This window comes from Orcinus orca, chromosome 4, assembly GCF_937001465.1.
Source record: "Orcinus orca chromosome 4, mOrcOrc1.1, whole genome shotgun sequence".
In the NCBI taxonomy this organism is placed as follows: domain Eukaryota; kingdom Metazoa; phylum Chordata; class Mammalia; order Artiodactyla; family Delphinidae; genus Orcinus; species Orcinus orca.
The window spans coordinates 79,540,449-79,556,980 of NC_064562.1; the positions used below are offsets into that span (position 1 = coordinate 79,540,449).

The 16,532-nt window shown below is 43.0% G+C and overlaps 1 protein-coding gene across 7 annotated transcripts in view; it reads right to left on the reverse strand.

Moving 5' to 3' along the window:
* CEP135 (centrosomal protein 135) overlaps window positions 1-7,265 on the reverse strand; it is a 79,488-nt gene extending 72,223 nt beyond the window's left edge. For 6 of the 7 annotated variants that reach the window (XM_033425358.2, XM_033425357.2, XM_033425360.2 and 3 more), the window contains exons 1-3: window positions 7,128-7,265; window positions 3,350-3,506; window positions 1,058-1,248 (exon numbers count right to left, since the gene is read on the reverse strand). In XM_033425358.2, coding sequence (XP_033281249.2) covers window positions 1,058-1,248; window positions 3,350-3,489 — 331 coding nt within the window. In that variant the 5' untranslated portion in view covers window positions 3,490-3,506; window positions 7,128-7,265. Of the gene's footprint in view, window positions 1-1,057; window positions 1,249-3,104; window positions 3,207-3,349; window positions 3,507-7,127 lie in introns of all 7 variants that reach the window. The other variant, XM_033425361.2, reaches the window with a different exon arrangement.
* Window positions 7,266-16,532: the final 9,267 nt, after the last annotated feature.

Sequence of the window (16,532 nt, forward strand, 5' to 3'; positions counted from 1 at the left end):
GTAAATTGAATATGAAGCTAAGGGATTATGAATTCATGCCAGGTATCAGACAGGGCTTCCTATTGAATATGAGAAGATTTTATAATAAGTTAGCTATATAATTACCCTTTGCCCAGTACCTTTGAAATCATTCTAATTCTACCTTCCAGATCAAAGACTGGATATTAAAGAATCAGAACGACAGATACATGGCTTTCTCTCAGTTAAGAGAAAAACAAAAGTTATTTCAAGAACATTTCTTCAGTTCCAGCATTTAATATTTTCTACAGCAATTTTTTTAAAAATTAATTAATTTATTTATGGCTGCGTTGGGTCTTTGTTGCTGTGTGCGGGCTTTTCTCTAGTTGCAGCGTGCGGGGGCTACTCTTTGTTGCGGTGTGCGGGCTTCTCCTGTTGCACAGCATGGACTCTAGGCACACAGGCTTCAGCAGTTGTGGCACGTGGGCTTCAGTAGTTGTGGCACATGGGCTCAGTAGTTGTGGTCCATGGGCTTAGTTGCTCTGCGGCATGTGAGATCTTCCCAGACCAGGGCTCAAACCCATGTCCCCTGCATTGGCAAGTGGATTCTTAACCACTGTGCCACCAGGGAGGGCCCTCTACAGCAATTTTAATTCTAAAAATTTAATCCACATAAAGTAAAAATGAATACAGTTATGGAATGCAAATTTACTTTCCTTCTTGGAAACTCTTCAACACACCCTACAATATTTCAAGAGGTGTCAATAGGATGACTATCACATTTTCTAATCAACAGTTTTAAAGGTAGACTAGGCTTTCTTACATATAAAATAAAAAGGGCAAAAATATTGCATTTTAAAAATCACAAAATTTGGGCTTCCCTGGTGGTGCAGTGGTTGAGAGTCCACCTGCCGATGCAGGGGACGCGGGTTCGTGGCCCAGTCCAGGAAGATCCCACATGCGGCAGAGCGGCTGGGCCCATGAGCCGTGGCTGCTGAGCCTGTGCGTCCAGAGCCTGTGCTCCGCAACGGGAGAGGCCACAACAGTGAGAGGCCCGCGTATCGCAAAAAAAAACCCAAAAAAACCCACAATATTTTACCTTTAATGTGTTGGCCTGATTGTTCTCTCAGTTTCATTAATTCCAGGTATAATTCATTATTTTCCTTACTCAATCTTGCATTTTCAAGTTTATAAGGTTCCAATACAAAATCAAAATTGGCACTTTCTTTTTCAGCTTTCACAGCAGATAATTTTGATTTCCGAAGACTTTCTGTTGTATGAACTAGATCACTAATATTCAAGAACAGAAAATGTAAATACAAGGAAACATTCCATTAACTTTTAATAACTAAAAACATATTTGTAAAAAGACTTAAAATAAATGTTAATGTTAAGTGAGCTCAAATCTAAAAACAAACAAACAAAAACAAACACTAGGAGTCTTTCAAGGTACCAGAAAGTACTCAAAAACTTCTCAAAACAGGATTAAAGTTTTTTTTAATATAAATTTATTTTATTTTTGGCTGCATTGGGTCTTCGTTGCTGTGCACAGGCTTTCAGTAGTTGCGGTGAGCAGGGGCTACTCTTTGTTGTGGTGCACGGGCTCTAGGCACGTGAGCTTCAGTAGTTGTGGCACGTGGGATCAGTAGTTATGGCCTGCGGGCTCTAGAGCGCGGGCTTAGTAGTTATGGCCCGTGGGCTCAGTCACTCCGCGGCATGTGGGCTCTTCCCAGACCAGGAATCGAACCTGTGCCCCCTGCATTGGCAGGCGGATTCTTAACCACTGAGCCACCAGTGAAGTCCCAAAACAAGATTAATTAAAAGTTATGAAACAGGCTTCCCTGGTGGCACAGTGGTTGGGAGTCCGCCTGCCAATGCTGGGGACACGGGTTCATGCCCTGGTCTGGGAGGATCCCATGTGCCGCAGAGCGGCTGGGCTCGGGAGCCATGGCCGCTGGGCCTGCGCGTCCGGAGCCTGTGCTCCACAGCGGAAGAGGCCACAACAGTGAGAGGCCCACATACCGCAAAAAAAAAAAAAAAAGTTATGAAACATATACACACAGGCAGAATCATCTTTCAATCCCCCCTCTAACTTACCCCCCCATGTCTAATTAGTCACCTAATCTGGTGGAATCTGTGAAACTTATTTGTTCATTCAGCAAACATTTACTGAATACCTGCTATATGCTGTGTCAGGGACGCAACAAATAATGAGTCAGTTCCCGACCTCTAAGAACACAGACCAGTGGAATATTCATTCCATCAACATTTATTGAGCAGGGCACATGGTAAAGAACCCACTATCACGGATCTTATATTCTACTAACAATTTGTCAAAAGTTATAATACTATGTGATAACCTCAACAAATATTTCAGTGCCAACAATGTGTTCAGCCTGTTCTAGGTATGCCAGTTATAAAGTCAGTCTCTAGTCTCATGGAGTTTGCATTCTATCGGGAAATAAAACAAGTTTCCAAGAATGATAATAGCTAATAACATGCAGCAGATGTGACAGAGTCCTGCAGGCCATATGGCTAACTGAACATAAGGGCAAGGCAGGAGGGAGAAAGGGACTTTATAGGCAGATACAATAGCATATGGAGAGACCAAGGGAGAAAGTGAACACATGTTTAGGAGCTTCAGGTGGTTAATACAGGGGAGATGAAGGTGTACGAGTATAAAATCACTGTGGAAAAAGTTTGTCAGTTTCCTGAAAAGTTAAATATACTTCTACCCTATAACTCCGAATTGTCGATCTAGTACTCGATCATGAAGGATTCTGCAGGCCATGCTAAAGACCATAAAGTATCTTTCATCCATTCTCTCCTTTCCATCATCATCACTTATAGTCCTACTGCAAAAGCCTCCTAGGCCACTTCCCTGCTCTAGTCTCAAATCACAGTAGTAGAATTCATGTGGAAAAGAACAAAAATCACAAAGACTCTTTCAGTTAAAGTAACAAGTAACAGCTAAAGTCATGGTCAACCACATTAGAGAAACATTATAAATGTAACAGTAATTAGAGACCAGTGACTAACATAATGTCAACTATATTTCAATAAAAAATTAATGATCAGTGAATAAAGCAGTTACAGAACTCTCAACTAGATCAGAAAATCACATTAAAAATTGTACTTTTACTCACAGACAAAACCTGCAGAAACATTCACTCTGAATAGTATAGTGTGAATGGTGACCCTAGAGTTTTGCAATGTGGAGGCCCTGAATGACGACAGCAGAGTAGAATCTAAGAAGAATAGAGAAACTTCAGATGACTTAAGGACTTTTAAAAAATCTACCCATTTCTCTACTGAAGGATAAAGTTCAATCAGAAACTAGATAAATGGGATTAAGGATCACACAGGTTTAGAACCGTATTTTCATCTTTACCTGAAAAGTTTTTCTACCAAAGGTAAACACTCCACTGTCAGAGTCTGGCGGTATCCCAACTGATCCAATCTTTTCCTAATATTAATATATTTTCTTTCTGCAGCTGTAGTCATCTTGTCTTCCAAACTGGTTTTATTCATTTCCAAAAGTTAAAATCCTAAAAGAAAAGAATGAAACATCATTCTGTTATCAGCTATTATTATTGTTTCACGTTAAGAAGAAAAGAATCTTTTAATATGAAGCACTTATTCTTTGTTTCTTTTCAGGTAGGCAGTCTTCTGGAATATTTAGATTGATTTAAATCCAATGTTTATGATATTCACATTGCTGCATTAAAATAAACATCTCCTCATAAGCCTATACAGAAAAGTTAAAACAGGGACTTCCCTGGTGGTGCAGTCGTTAAGAATCCGCCTGCCAATGCAGGGCACATGGGTTCGAGCCCTGGTCCAGGAAGATCCCACATGTCGCGGAGCAACTAAACCCCTGTGCCACAACTACTGAGCCCGCGTGCCACAACTACTAAAGCCTGTACGCCTAGAGCCCGTGCTTCACAACAAAGAGAAACCACCGCAACGAGAAGCCCACGCACCACAACGAAGAGGAGCCCCCGCTTGCTGCAACTAGAGAAAGCCCACGTGCGGCAACGAAGACCCAATGCAGCAAAAAATAAATAAATAATTTTTTTAAAAAAAGTTAAAACAATAAAGCTTCTAGGAAAAAAAAAAAATTTTCCCAAGCCTGAGACAGGCAAAGAATACTTAGAAAAGCCTCTTTTAACAGCATTAAATACAAAGGAAAAACTTGATAAATTGGATTTCTTTAAATTGAAAAGTCTGCTCATCAAAATATGCCCTTTTATTTGACAAACAAAAACAAAAGAGTAGGAGAAAAATATTCATAATATCTAACAAAGGATTTGTATATGGGATAAAGAACCCTTACAATTCAATAATAAAGACAACCCAATAAGAAAATGGGCTAAGACTTGCAAAAGATACCTGAATGGGAATAATCATATGAAAAGTTGCTTAATACCATTAGACATCAGGGAAATTGAAACCACAATGAGATACAATTATGCCCATACTCGAATGGCTAAAATTAAAGGTACAATATCAAATGTCATTAAGGACTTGGAGTAACAGGAATCTTCACATTGCTGACAGGAGTGTAAAATCTCTGTGGAAAAAGCCTGGTAACTTCTTATAAAGTTAAACATACTTCTATCCTACGACTCTCTAATTCTATTCCAAGGTATTTACTCAAGGAAATGAAAATAAGCATCTACAAAGAGACTCTACAAGAATATTCGAAGCAGCTTTATTCATAATAGCCCCAAACTGCAAACAAACTATTTATCCATCAATAGAGGAAAGATGTTACATAACATACATATACTGTATGATTCCATTTATATGAAGTTCAAGAACAGGCAAAATTAAACTATGTGCACAGAAATGAGAACAGCAGTGGCCTAGGGCTATGCGGGTGTGAGGAGAGCCTGACTGGAAGGGCTACAAGGGAACTTTCTGAGGTAATGAAAATATTGTGTTGATGGGGACAGACGTCACACCAGTGTATACATTTATCAAAGCTTTTCAAATAGCACACTTAAGATCTGTGCATTTCACCATGTAAATTTTACTTAGTTTAGAAAGAAAAAAAGACACAAACGCATAAGCATCTCTGTACATGTTTTTATCCTTGTCTTTTTAAATATTTATGAATATATTATCTATCAACCTGCCCTAAAATGGAGTCATTCAAAAATCACTTCTTGGGCTTCCCTGGTGGCACAGTGGTTGAGAGTCCGCCTGCCGATGCAGGGGACACGGGTTCGTGCCCTGGTCCGGGAAGATCCCACATGCCGCGGAGCGGCTGGGCCCGTGAGCCATGGCCGCTGAGCCTGCACGTCCGGAGCCTGTGCTCCGCAACGGGAGAGGCCACGGCAGTGAGAGGCCCAAGTACCGCAAAAAAAAAAAAAATCACTTCTTAAGAAAAATGTGCTCTTTTCTAATTTTGCCAGGTAAATATGGTCCTAATACTCGTATTTCTAAACCAAATAAAAACTCTGTTATATATCTCTACTGTTCACAATTTATAAAACATGCAAGTATATGAATACATGCAAAATTTGGTCCTCACAACCACCCTGTGAGGGAGACAGGGTGCAGGACACCCTCCCTGTTCAAAGATGAGGTAAGACTGCCTCAAGAGAGTAACTTTCGGGACTTCCCTGGTGGCGCAGTGGTTAAGAATCCGCCTGTCAATGCAGGGGACACGGGTTTGAGCCCTGGTCCGGGAAGATCCCACATGCCGCGGAACAACGAAGCCCGCGTGCCACAACTAATAAGCCTGCGAGCCACAACTACTGAGCCCGTGCACCTAGAGCCCATGCTCCGCAACAAGAGAAGCCCACGCACCACAACGAAGAGCAGCCCCCGCTCTCCGCAACTAGAGAAAGCCCGGGCGCAGCAATGAAGACCCAAGGCAGCCAATAAATAAATAAAAAGAGTAACTATATTCCCAAACCACAAGGCCACGAAGTAGGTGGGCATTCAGGTCCCCTGAGTCCTGATCCAGCACTCTGGTTTCTGTACTATGCTGCCTCAACTTATCAAATCACTAAATTAGTACCTCTCCTTGATTACTCCTTTCTACAAATCTTTCCTTCTCCACACTCTTGCTAGCCTTTTCTTTGAATGGAGTCCCCATTCTATACTAGGTTCCTTCTAGGTTCCTTCCACAAGAGGGACCTGACTGATGCAGGGTGTTCTAGAAAAAGTCCTGGAGACATCAGAAATTCACCGGTCAAACCAAGAACTAGTAGGGCCTCAACATTCAAACATGTCTCCATTTTGTCTGGTACCCACTTTGGTTACCCAGAAATAATACTTCCTCACATCCTTCTGAGAGAGAGGGAGAATATGAATATGAATCAAAAAATCATCCACACACAGGACAGATGAAAAAGATTAAAATCCTCCCAACAAGGACAAAAAACACGTATTAGGCTTTCCCCACCCATAGGCTGCTGTCCTCCACCACCGCCCCCATCTCCATTACCCAAACACTGTGGCTATACTGAAAATTTCTAGCAAAACAACATAAAAGGTAAGGTTTGGAGGTCCTCCACACATACGTGTTTAGAACCAGCCACTTGCTTAACTCTGGGGGGTTGACGTCTGAAAGCCACTACAGCTTATTTTTACAAAAATATCCTGTGCGTACATATGCACAGGGGCCAAAAAAACAAAACATAACAAACCCCCAAACCAACCTTAACTGAGTTTATCTCGGGAATCCTCACTCATTTCAGAGAGTGGAAGCAAGAGGGGATGTTTACTAAGGTGCTGGCCAAGGGTTAATAAACGACTCTCGTCCTACGCTTTGGGGCACTTTTGTTTTTACAAAGAGCCTGTATGATTCTTATATGAAAAGAGCATTTTAACTTTTAAATCAACCCATCAGTCAGTAGGAGGCGGGTCCGCGGGGGCCGCACAGACGCTCGCGGCGAGAGGGTTAGGAGGAAACAGGGGGCTCCCGCGGCCCCAGGCCGACCTCTGGGCCGCAGCTCCGCAGTCGGGTGTTGAAGGGAAGGGGTGTCAGCAGCGGGGCGGCGGGGAGTCTCCGCGCCCCGTCCGCCAGCCCGCCCGGGCCCCACTTCCTCCCAAGGTTGCGCGGCCTCCCTCCCGGCCGCGCCCCGGCCCGCCGGGACCGCCCGGGAGGCGGAGGCACTGCCCAGCTCGGCCCTTCCGCCCCGCGCCGCGCTCACCCGCAGACCCGGCCGCTGCTCCCTCCGCCTGCGGTCGCATTCTCCCTCGCGCCTCGCCTCCCTTGCTGGCTCCTTCCGCCCCAGACACCGGTTCCGGCTCCAGGACAGTTTGAAAATGGCGCGGAGAGACTATCAGGGCCGGCGCGGAGGAGGCGCCGCGGTTGCCTCGGTAACGGGAGCAGCAGTCGTTTCGCCGCGCGCGGCGGGGACGCGCCTGACAGAAATGGCGACGCTAGGCCCGGCCCGGAAACGCAACGGCCCGCACGGCGCGACGCCGCGGCAACCCCTAGCGGCGGGCGAACCCCGAACCTCAGCGGGCGCCAGAAACTGTGTCATCCTCCCCGTCGTGTGCCTTAACCTTCTGGACGCGGGGTTAAAACCCTGCCCAGCCCTGGTCCCTGCTGCGGATTGGCCTTCACCTGCTAGGGGGACGCCTACTCACCACGTAAACTCCAGCTTAAATAGCCAGTTGTCTGTGCAACTTTCCCTGAGAACCACCCACACCCACGTCCCCGATGCGTAGACCCTTATATTATATTCATCCCATTATGATGAGTATAATATCACTATGTTTTGATCCCATGAGTTATAACTCATCCCGTCAAAAGGTAATTATTTGTTTATATGTCTCTCCCTGCCTCCTCCAATTTTGAATTCCTTGAGTCAAGATTATTTTACTCAGCTAGTTTCTCTGGCACCGACCGCAGTAAACATGTGTGAATGAAATTACATTTAAATCAACTGGTTATAGAGAGCCTGCTCATATATAGAAAACACATGGTCAAATCCTAGAATTCCATTTCTCGCGTGAAAACTTCTAGATGATCAGAGAGAAGCTCATTTCCTCCTTTCTATTTACTACTCTCTAAAGTAGGACTTCCGTTCTGAAAATGTACCTAATCTTTGGGTATCACCTAACTGCTCTGTGGGTTGTGAATACTTCGTACTCATTCATATATTGCTTTAACCATTTTCATTGTGTGTGCCTTGTCTGTTTTCCCACGTGCTTTAATAAGTTGTTTTATGAATTGTGGGGCAATCCTGTTGGGGCCACCCTCAAACCTGATAACTGGGGGGAGGAGAGCCAGATGCAGAGAGAAAAAAAAATAACCTTTCACTGAAAGTGCGCTTACAAACCAAAAACAATGAAGAAATCTAATGCTAACAAGGATAGCCAACAAAATAAAACATCAAAACATGAATTCTCTCTAGATGAAATGAAAGAGTCTGATGAAGCCTTTAAAATGAATATGTGTAAGGTGATCTAGATCGAAGTTTCTCGACCTTGGCACTTTTGACATTTTGGGCTGAATAATTCTTTGTTTTAGAGGGCTTGTCCTGTGTATTGTAGAATGTTTAATAACATTCTTGGCTTCTACACACTAGATGCCAGTAGCATCCCCCAAGTTGTGACAACCAAAAATCTCTCCAGACATTGCCAGCTGTCCCTTGGGAGGATAAATCACTCCTGGTTGAGAACCACTGGTCTAGATAGATGGAAGGAATAACAGCCATTAGAAAGAACAAGAATTGTTAAATGAAACAAGAACAGATGCATATGAAAGGGAGTCAATCAGAAAAATTGGAAATTAAAAATACAGTCATCAAATTTTTTTTTACATTACGTGGGATGAACTGTAGATTAGATATAGTGAAAAGAATTAGAAAATTTACCTATAACCTAGTGCAAAGGAATATATTTAGAAAGCAATAAAGAAATACAAATAATAGCTTCAGAGACTCAAAGAAGGTCCCAGAGCTATGAAAGGCAGACGCCCCCCGCAAAGGTGTCTACACCCAAATTTCTGGAACCTATGAATATTACATGGCAAGAGGGATTTTCCAGACATAATTAAGGTCGTTAAAGGCCTTAAAACCAGGAGATTGTCCTGGATATTCCAGGTGGGCCCAATGCATTTGCACAAACCCTTAAAAACAGACAAGTGTGAGCAGGACTTGACGGCTGTTGGGGGTTTGAAGATGGAGGGTGCGGTGTGATGAGGAATGCGGGAATCCTAGGTCAGCTGAGGGAGGCTAAGAGCCTGCAGAGTATCATGAACCTCAGCCCTCCAGGAGCAAGGAATGGAATTCCTGCCAACAACCTAAGTGAATGTGGAAGCAGATTTCCTCCTTTATTCTCCTACCTTGAGATAAAAGCCAGGCTACTGACACCTTGATTTTGGCAGCAGGGCCTACCTAGACTTCTGACCTACAGAACTATGAGATAATCAATTTGTATTGTCTTAAACTGCTATGTTTATGGTGACTTGTTACAGTAGGAAGAGAAAAACTAATTCAGCAAAGAAACAATGTTTGAAGAGATAATCGCTAAGAATTTTCCAGAACTGAATCAAGGTACAAATCTTCAGATAAAAATTTTGCATCATTTTAATTAAAGATGGCAGATTAAATGTACACATTAGCTTCAGCCTTCCTCTCGCCCTCCCTCCCTCCTTCATCCTTTTAAAATGACAGTAAAGGTACTTTCATTAATTAATTAATTAATTTTGGGCTGTGTTGGGTCTTCGTTGCTGCGCATGGGCTTTCTCTAGTGGCGGCGAGCGGGGGCTACTCTTCGTTGTGGTGTGCGAGCTTCTCATTGCGGCTGGAGCACGGGCTCTAGGTGCGCGGGCTTCAGTAGTTGTTGCACACGGGCTCAGCAGTTGTGGCGCATGGGCTCAGTTGCTCCGCGGCATGTGGGATCTTCCTGGACCAGGGCTCGAACCCATTTCCCCTCATTGGCAGGCCGATTCGTTGTGGTGTGCGGGCTTCTCATTGCAGTGGTTTCTCTTGTGGAGCATGGGCTCTAGGCGTATGGGCTTCAGTAGTTGTGGCTCTTGGGCTCTAGAGCGCAGGCTCAGTAGTTGTGGCTCAAGGGCTTAGTTGCTCCGCGGCATGTGGGATCTTCCTGGACCAGAGACCGAACCCTTGTCCCCTGCATTGGCAGGTGGATTCTTAACCACTGTGCCACCAGGGAAGTCCAAAAGTACTTTTAAAAGCCTTTAGAACCAAGAGAATAGTGGAGGAGACAAGATCAGTAAAATTTGGGGACTGGCAAGCAGTTGGACAGCAGAAAACAGACTTCTCAGCCTTGAAAAATCTGAATCCCAAACAGCAGTGGTAAAAGCTAAGAAGTAAGCTAACTACTCTGCAGAAACCCCAAAGGCCCAGGAACTGGTAGTATCAGGTAGCCCTGAGGGGGCTAACAGCAGCAGACTTGTTCTTGGTAGTTTCCTACTGTCTTGCTCTGTAGGCAATCTGGAGCTAGTTCCATGTAGCTCCACCTTCATCAGGAGTAGATGCTTTGCCCCCTCACCTTCATTACTTCATTACAGGTCCCCCAGCAGGATGGATCAGATGCAGGCTGAGCAAACTCTGGGGGTACAGACAGGAATTATTCATGCCAGCCCTCAGCAAGCTATTTGCTGGCTGCTATCAATGTGGGGTGCTCTCCAGATAGTAATGAGAAAGACAACTGAGAAAGCTCCTAGACACAGTGATATACACGCACAGACTAACCTGTCTCCCAGAAGCTCCTTGGCACTTGCTTGTTCAGTGTGTGGGGCTGTGGAAGGCAGGGATTTCCTAGGCTCTGGGCTTTGATATTGATTCTGTTAAGTCCATCTGATCCCTCCCCTACTTTCACTCCCTGTATTAGTTTCCCGGCTGCCATTATAAATGATCACAAACTGGGTGGCTTACCACGACAGAAATGTAACCTCTCACGGCTCTGGAGGCCAGAAGTCCATGTGTGTCTTTTATAAAGGCACTTATCATTGGATTTAGGGCCCACCCAGATGATCTCTTCATCTCAAGGTCTTTAACTTTTCACATCTGCTAAGATCCTTTTTCCAAATAAGGTAACATTTGCTGGTCATGGGAATTAGGATGTAGACATGTCTCTTGGGGGGGCTACCATTCAACCCACCACACTCCCCTAGTTTTTGACATTTTTATTTAGTCTGGGTGAGGGGAAAGACAAAATACCATGTCATGTATTCTACAGAGCCTCACACTTGCATAAGGTTTTTCATCTTTTGTTTCCTTCCTTTCTTCCTCCCTCACTCTCTCCCTTTCTGTTTCACTTAAAAGCTGAGAACTTTCTATATTTGCTTATTTGTTTAGTTATGGCTGAGGTGGGAGAGGGATGGAGAGGGCTGTCCAGGTAAAAGTGAAAGAATTCAGTGAAGTGTAAAAGCATTATTCTGTCATTGCTGTATAGTGAAATAGAGCAGCCCAGCAAAATAAGAGATAGCATCTCAATGGAAGTGAGATTATAAAGCCAGACTATAGGGCAAATATCACATATTATCAAATACATATTTTTAAACATTAGATCACATTCAGAGTGACTAGATGCTGAGTTTCCAAGAAGCAAAACGAAATTGCATCTGACTGAGTGAACAGCAGAATCTCATCTTGCATCTCAATTTCCCCTGGGGAGCATAAATAAAATAGTGGGTAAAACTGCCTAGATTATTCAAATTGTGCTTTTTCCTTTCTTCCTATTTTTATAGTTCTTGGCTGAGAGCATTTTGCTGAATTTAAATGAGTGCTTTGTGTTAGAACTTTATATATTGTTATGGGTTGAATTGTGTCCTCCCCAAAATTCATATATTGAAGTCCTAACCCCCTCAGAATGTGACCTTATTTGGAAATTGGGTCATTGCAGATATAATTGATTAAGATGAATTCATATTGGTGTAGGATGGGCCCCTAATCCAATATGCCTGGTGTTCTTATAAAAAGAACACACTATGTAAAGAGAAAGAGACACATACAGAGAAAAGACAATATGAAGACAGCGAGAATGCTGTCTACAAGGAATGCCGAATATTGCCAACAAACCACAGTTAGGAGAGCAGCATGAAGCAGATCCTCCCTCACAACCCTCAGAAGGAACCAGCCCTGCCAACACATTTATCTCAGATTTCTAGCCTCCAGACAATAAATTTCTGTTGTTTGAGCAGCCCAATTTGTGCTACTTTGTTCCTGCAGTCTTAGCACACTAATACATATATGTTTAACTACCAGTTGATGGCACAGAATAAGTGTCTCAGGAATTCATAAAAGAAAAAAAATCCTTTGAGGAAAAGGACAACCAAAATTTCATGGATCAGATGGAACTTGGAGTTGAACCTTGAAACAATTAGAACTTAGATGTATAGAGAACAGGAACAGACCACTTCCAAGCCCTCTCTTTGTGGCTGTTGGCAGCATGGCTTAGTTTCTTCCCATGTGGGTCTCCCTGTAGGGCAGCAGGAGTGTCCTCATATCATGGCAGCTGGCTTGCCGCCAGAGAGAGAGAGGTCAAGGAGGAATCTGCACTGCCTTTTATGACAGTCTCCGAAAGCACCCACAGTCACTTCTTCCATTTTCATCATCATCGTCACCATCATCGTTGTCACCATCATCGTTGTCATCATCATCATCACATCATCATCATCACATCATCATGTATTCCATGGTAGCAAGCCACTAAGCCAGCCTATACTCAAGAAGAGGGGAATTATACTCCACCTACTGAATGGAGCAGTGTCAAACAATTTGTGGATATCTCTTAAAACCATCACATTCCCAATAGAGGATGAAACCAGGTCAACAGGGGTAGGTTTAAACCAGACGATACACTGAGAGATATGTTGGTACATCTGCCTGACTGCCAGCAGCCTGAAGATGCTTATTTGCTAGTCCTTGGCTTGGTGTCTCTGAGACTCAATTATTTGCTGTCTCCCTTAGAAGGAATTGACAAAGAAAGGGAATTGGATCCTTCTAGCTGAGCCACTAAAGCTGATTTAATTGGAGTAAGGATTTGTCAAGCAAAGGGAGCAAATGTGAATTAGATATTAGGTTACTGGGCTGAAGAAAAGTTCACAGTTCAGATTCAGGGTGAAATAGATGATAGTATCTGGAAGTCAGGTCCCCACCAGAATCAATGCTGGGTACTTAATCCCTCCAACCACACTACCTTAAACGGACTTGAGCAGGCTCTCCCATCCAAGAAGCCACTTCTCAATAAAGTAGGGAACATCTGGGAACTAGAAATGTCTATCTGTGCTTGACTGCTCCTTTAAATCCAGTGTGCAGGTTAACTCTATGGGGTCCCCTTGTCCTGGGCTTCCTGATGGAAATGTGTTCTTGAAGAGAACCAGTCCTGTCTTCACCCTCAAGAGAAACTTATATGAAGCTTGTCAGTTCAACACATTCTTAGTGAATGTCTACTGTATTTCTGGCACCCGTGACCAACCAAGTTTTTAGAGCTTTCAGGCATCTTCAAGATGCAAATTTCTGTTTAGATTTACGCTCTGCCTCTTCCTACCATATTCTTATCTATAGCCTTGCTTGCTTTAGAATATACTTGAATGAGAAGCATTGCTGCTGAGGCAGCTTATTCAAAAAAAAAAAAAAAGTACTTCTTCCACAAGTCAGGAGCTCATATTTAAAGCACCTTTAAATAAATTTTCTTTTTCCTTCTGATTTTGAGATGGAGTCAAAATAGATGGTCTTTTATTTATTTATTTATTTTAACTGTTTGGGTTACCAGCTTTTTGGGACTCTCAGAATTTACTGTCTCAGTTCAAACATTTCCATTAGAATGCAGCCTGCTAGCACTGTTTACAACAGCCAAGACATGGAAGCAACCTAAATGTCCATTGACAAATGAATGGATAAAGAAGATGTGGTACGTATATACAATGGAATATTACTCGGCCAATAAAAAGAATGAAATAATGCCATTTGCAGCCACATGGATGGACCTAGAGATTGTCATACTGAGTGAAGTAAGTCAGACAGAGAAAGACAAATATTGTATGATATAGCTTATATGCAGAATCTAAAAAAAAAGATACAAATGAACATATTTGCAAAACAGAAACAGACTCACAGACATAGAAAACTTATGGTTACCAAAGGGGAGGGTGCTGGGATAAATTGGGGGTATAGGATTAATAAATGCACACTACCATATATAAAATAAACAAGGATTTACTGTATAGCACAGGGAGCTATATTAAATATCTTGTAATAAACTATAATGGAAAAGAATAAAAAATATATAGATACATATATATGTATAACTGTATCACTTTGCTGTACACCTGAAACTAACACAAAATTGTAAATCAACTATATTTCAATTAAAAAACAAAACAAAAACTCTCACCCTGCCATCTTTCTAAGAGTGGGAGGCTGGCAGAGAGGAGCTGAAATGCTTGATAGTCATTTGGCCACACTGAGATTTCCAAAGGGAGCACTTGCCAGTGCTTGAAACCAAAATTCCTGGACACTTCAAACTTAGAGAATCCCATGAATCCAGCACAGAATATCCATTCTTGCTCCAATGTACCCACTTACTCTCTATCTTAATGTTAAAACAAAACAAAACAAAGCGAAACCTCTAGCCCAGACCAAGGGTAATTTTACAGGAAACCAGGACAGCTGGGGAGGGACACTGTAGAGATAAGGGGCAAGAAGTGTGGTGAGCCATCCTGCACCCATTGTCTGTATCCAAGTCACCGAGGACTAGGAGCCAGTGCCTCTCCTTCACCTGAAGATGGAGCCCATCTCTTTGCACCTGGGTGAGGAGACCCTCTGCTTCCCCAGGGATCAATCCGAAAGATGTCCTGCAGAGCCTAGAGGACACTCTCATTTGCAGGTGTCCAGTTAAAGCATCTTTTAAATATTTTATATATATATATATATATATATTTTTTTTTTAGCTGTACGTGGGCCTCTCACTGCTGTGGCCTCTCCCGTTGCGGAGCACAGGCTCGGATGCGCAGGCTCAGCGGCCATGGCTCACGGGCCCAGCCGCTCCGCGGCATGTGGGATCTTCCCGGACCGGGGCACAAACCCGTGTCCCCTGCATCGGCAGGTGGACTCTCAACCACTGCGCCACCAGGGAAGCCCCATAAATATTATATATATATATATATATTTAAAAACCCTTTCCTGTCTTAGTGCCACCAGTGGCCCAGTTCCATCCATTCTGAATGGAAAAGCAGAGACTGCCAGTACTTTCCTTGGTCTTCTCTTCATCTCTGTTGATCTGGAAGTTCCCCTACCCATCCCATTTATCTCTCTGTTGTGGACGGATTACAGAGGGCACCAGGCAGTCCTGTGTGACTCCTCCATGATCAGTATTTTTGTGTCTTGTTTTTGTAACTGTCCTTCTGAACCAGCAGGTGTTTGGAAATTAGGGAAAAAATTAAATTCTCACCAGTAGTTGCTGTTATAGTTAAATCAATAAAGATCTTGAGTATTAAAAAAAGAAGAGCGGGTAAAAAAAAAAACAAAAATGGTGCTTTGTGACCTCCTGGAGGGGTGGGATAGGGAGGGTGGGAGGGAGGGAGACGCAAGAGGGAAGAGATATGGGAACATATGTATATGTATAAATGATTCACTTTGTTATAAAGCAGAAACTAACACACCATTGTAAAGCAATTATACTCCAATAAAGATGCAAAAAAAAAAAAAGAAAAAGAAAAGCGGGAGAGAGAGATTTGGAGAGGGGAGAAAAGGAGGAGAGGAGATAACATGATGAGAAAGATACTTATGGGGAAGATGACTGCTTCAGTAATAACAAAGGCAGCAAACTGATGGGGGCAGAGTGGCATAGATGACAACACTGGAAATGAAAAGTGATATCAGGGGGTGGGTGGTGGTGGTGGGATGAATTGGGAGATTGGGACTGACATATATACACTAATATGTATAAAATAGATAACTAATAAGAATCTGCTGTATAAACAAATAAAATTTAAAAAGACATGAAAATGAGCACTGAATTAAATAAAAAGTGATATCAAAAGACTAAAACAGTCACCGAATGTTAGATTTCAGAGCTTGAATTTTATCCAGTATATAATGGAGAATTACTGAACATCTTTTAAACTGGAAAATTGCACGATGAAATTAGTTTGGGGAAGGTTAATTTGGGTAGTAGAAGGATGGAATGGTGAATGGTGAAGAAAGCAATATTATCTAGGACAAGAGATTATTTTAACGATGAGATAAAGGCCTGAGGGAAATGTGAGAAATATTACAAAGGAGGAATGGACAGGGCATAGTGAGGGGCCAGACTCTAGAAGAGAAGGAGTGGAAGGAATCCAGGTAAATGTCAAGGTTTTGAGTTTCAGAGACTGAAGAATGTGCTGTCGTGCAGACCCCTGGGTGTATAATCAGGAGGCCATCTTGAAGGGTGCTGGGGCAGGAAGGTGACAAGGGGTGGATGGTAAGCGTGGCCTGTAAGATAAGGGGCTTGAGGTGATATTGCAAAAATGTCTTGGGGTGGCATTATAGGAGAGATGTTTGGTCTTTTTCCCCAAACAGAGCATCTAAAGTCCTTGGAACTTCCTGAGTGACAAGGGTGAGAGGTACATCTTTTGTTCTAATGAGTGACAA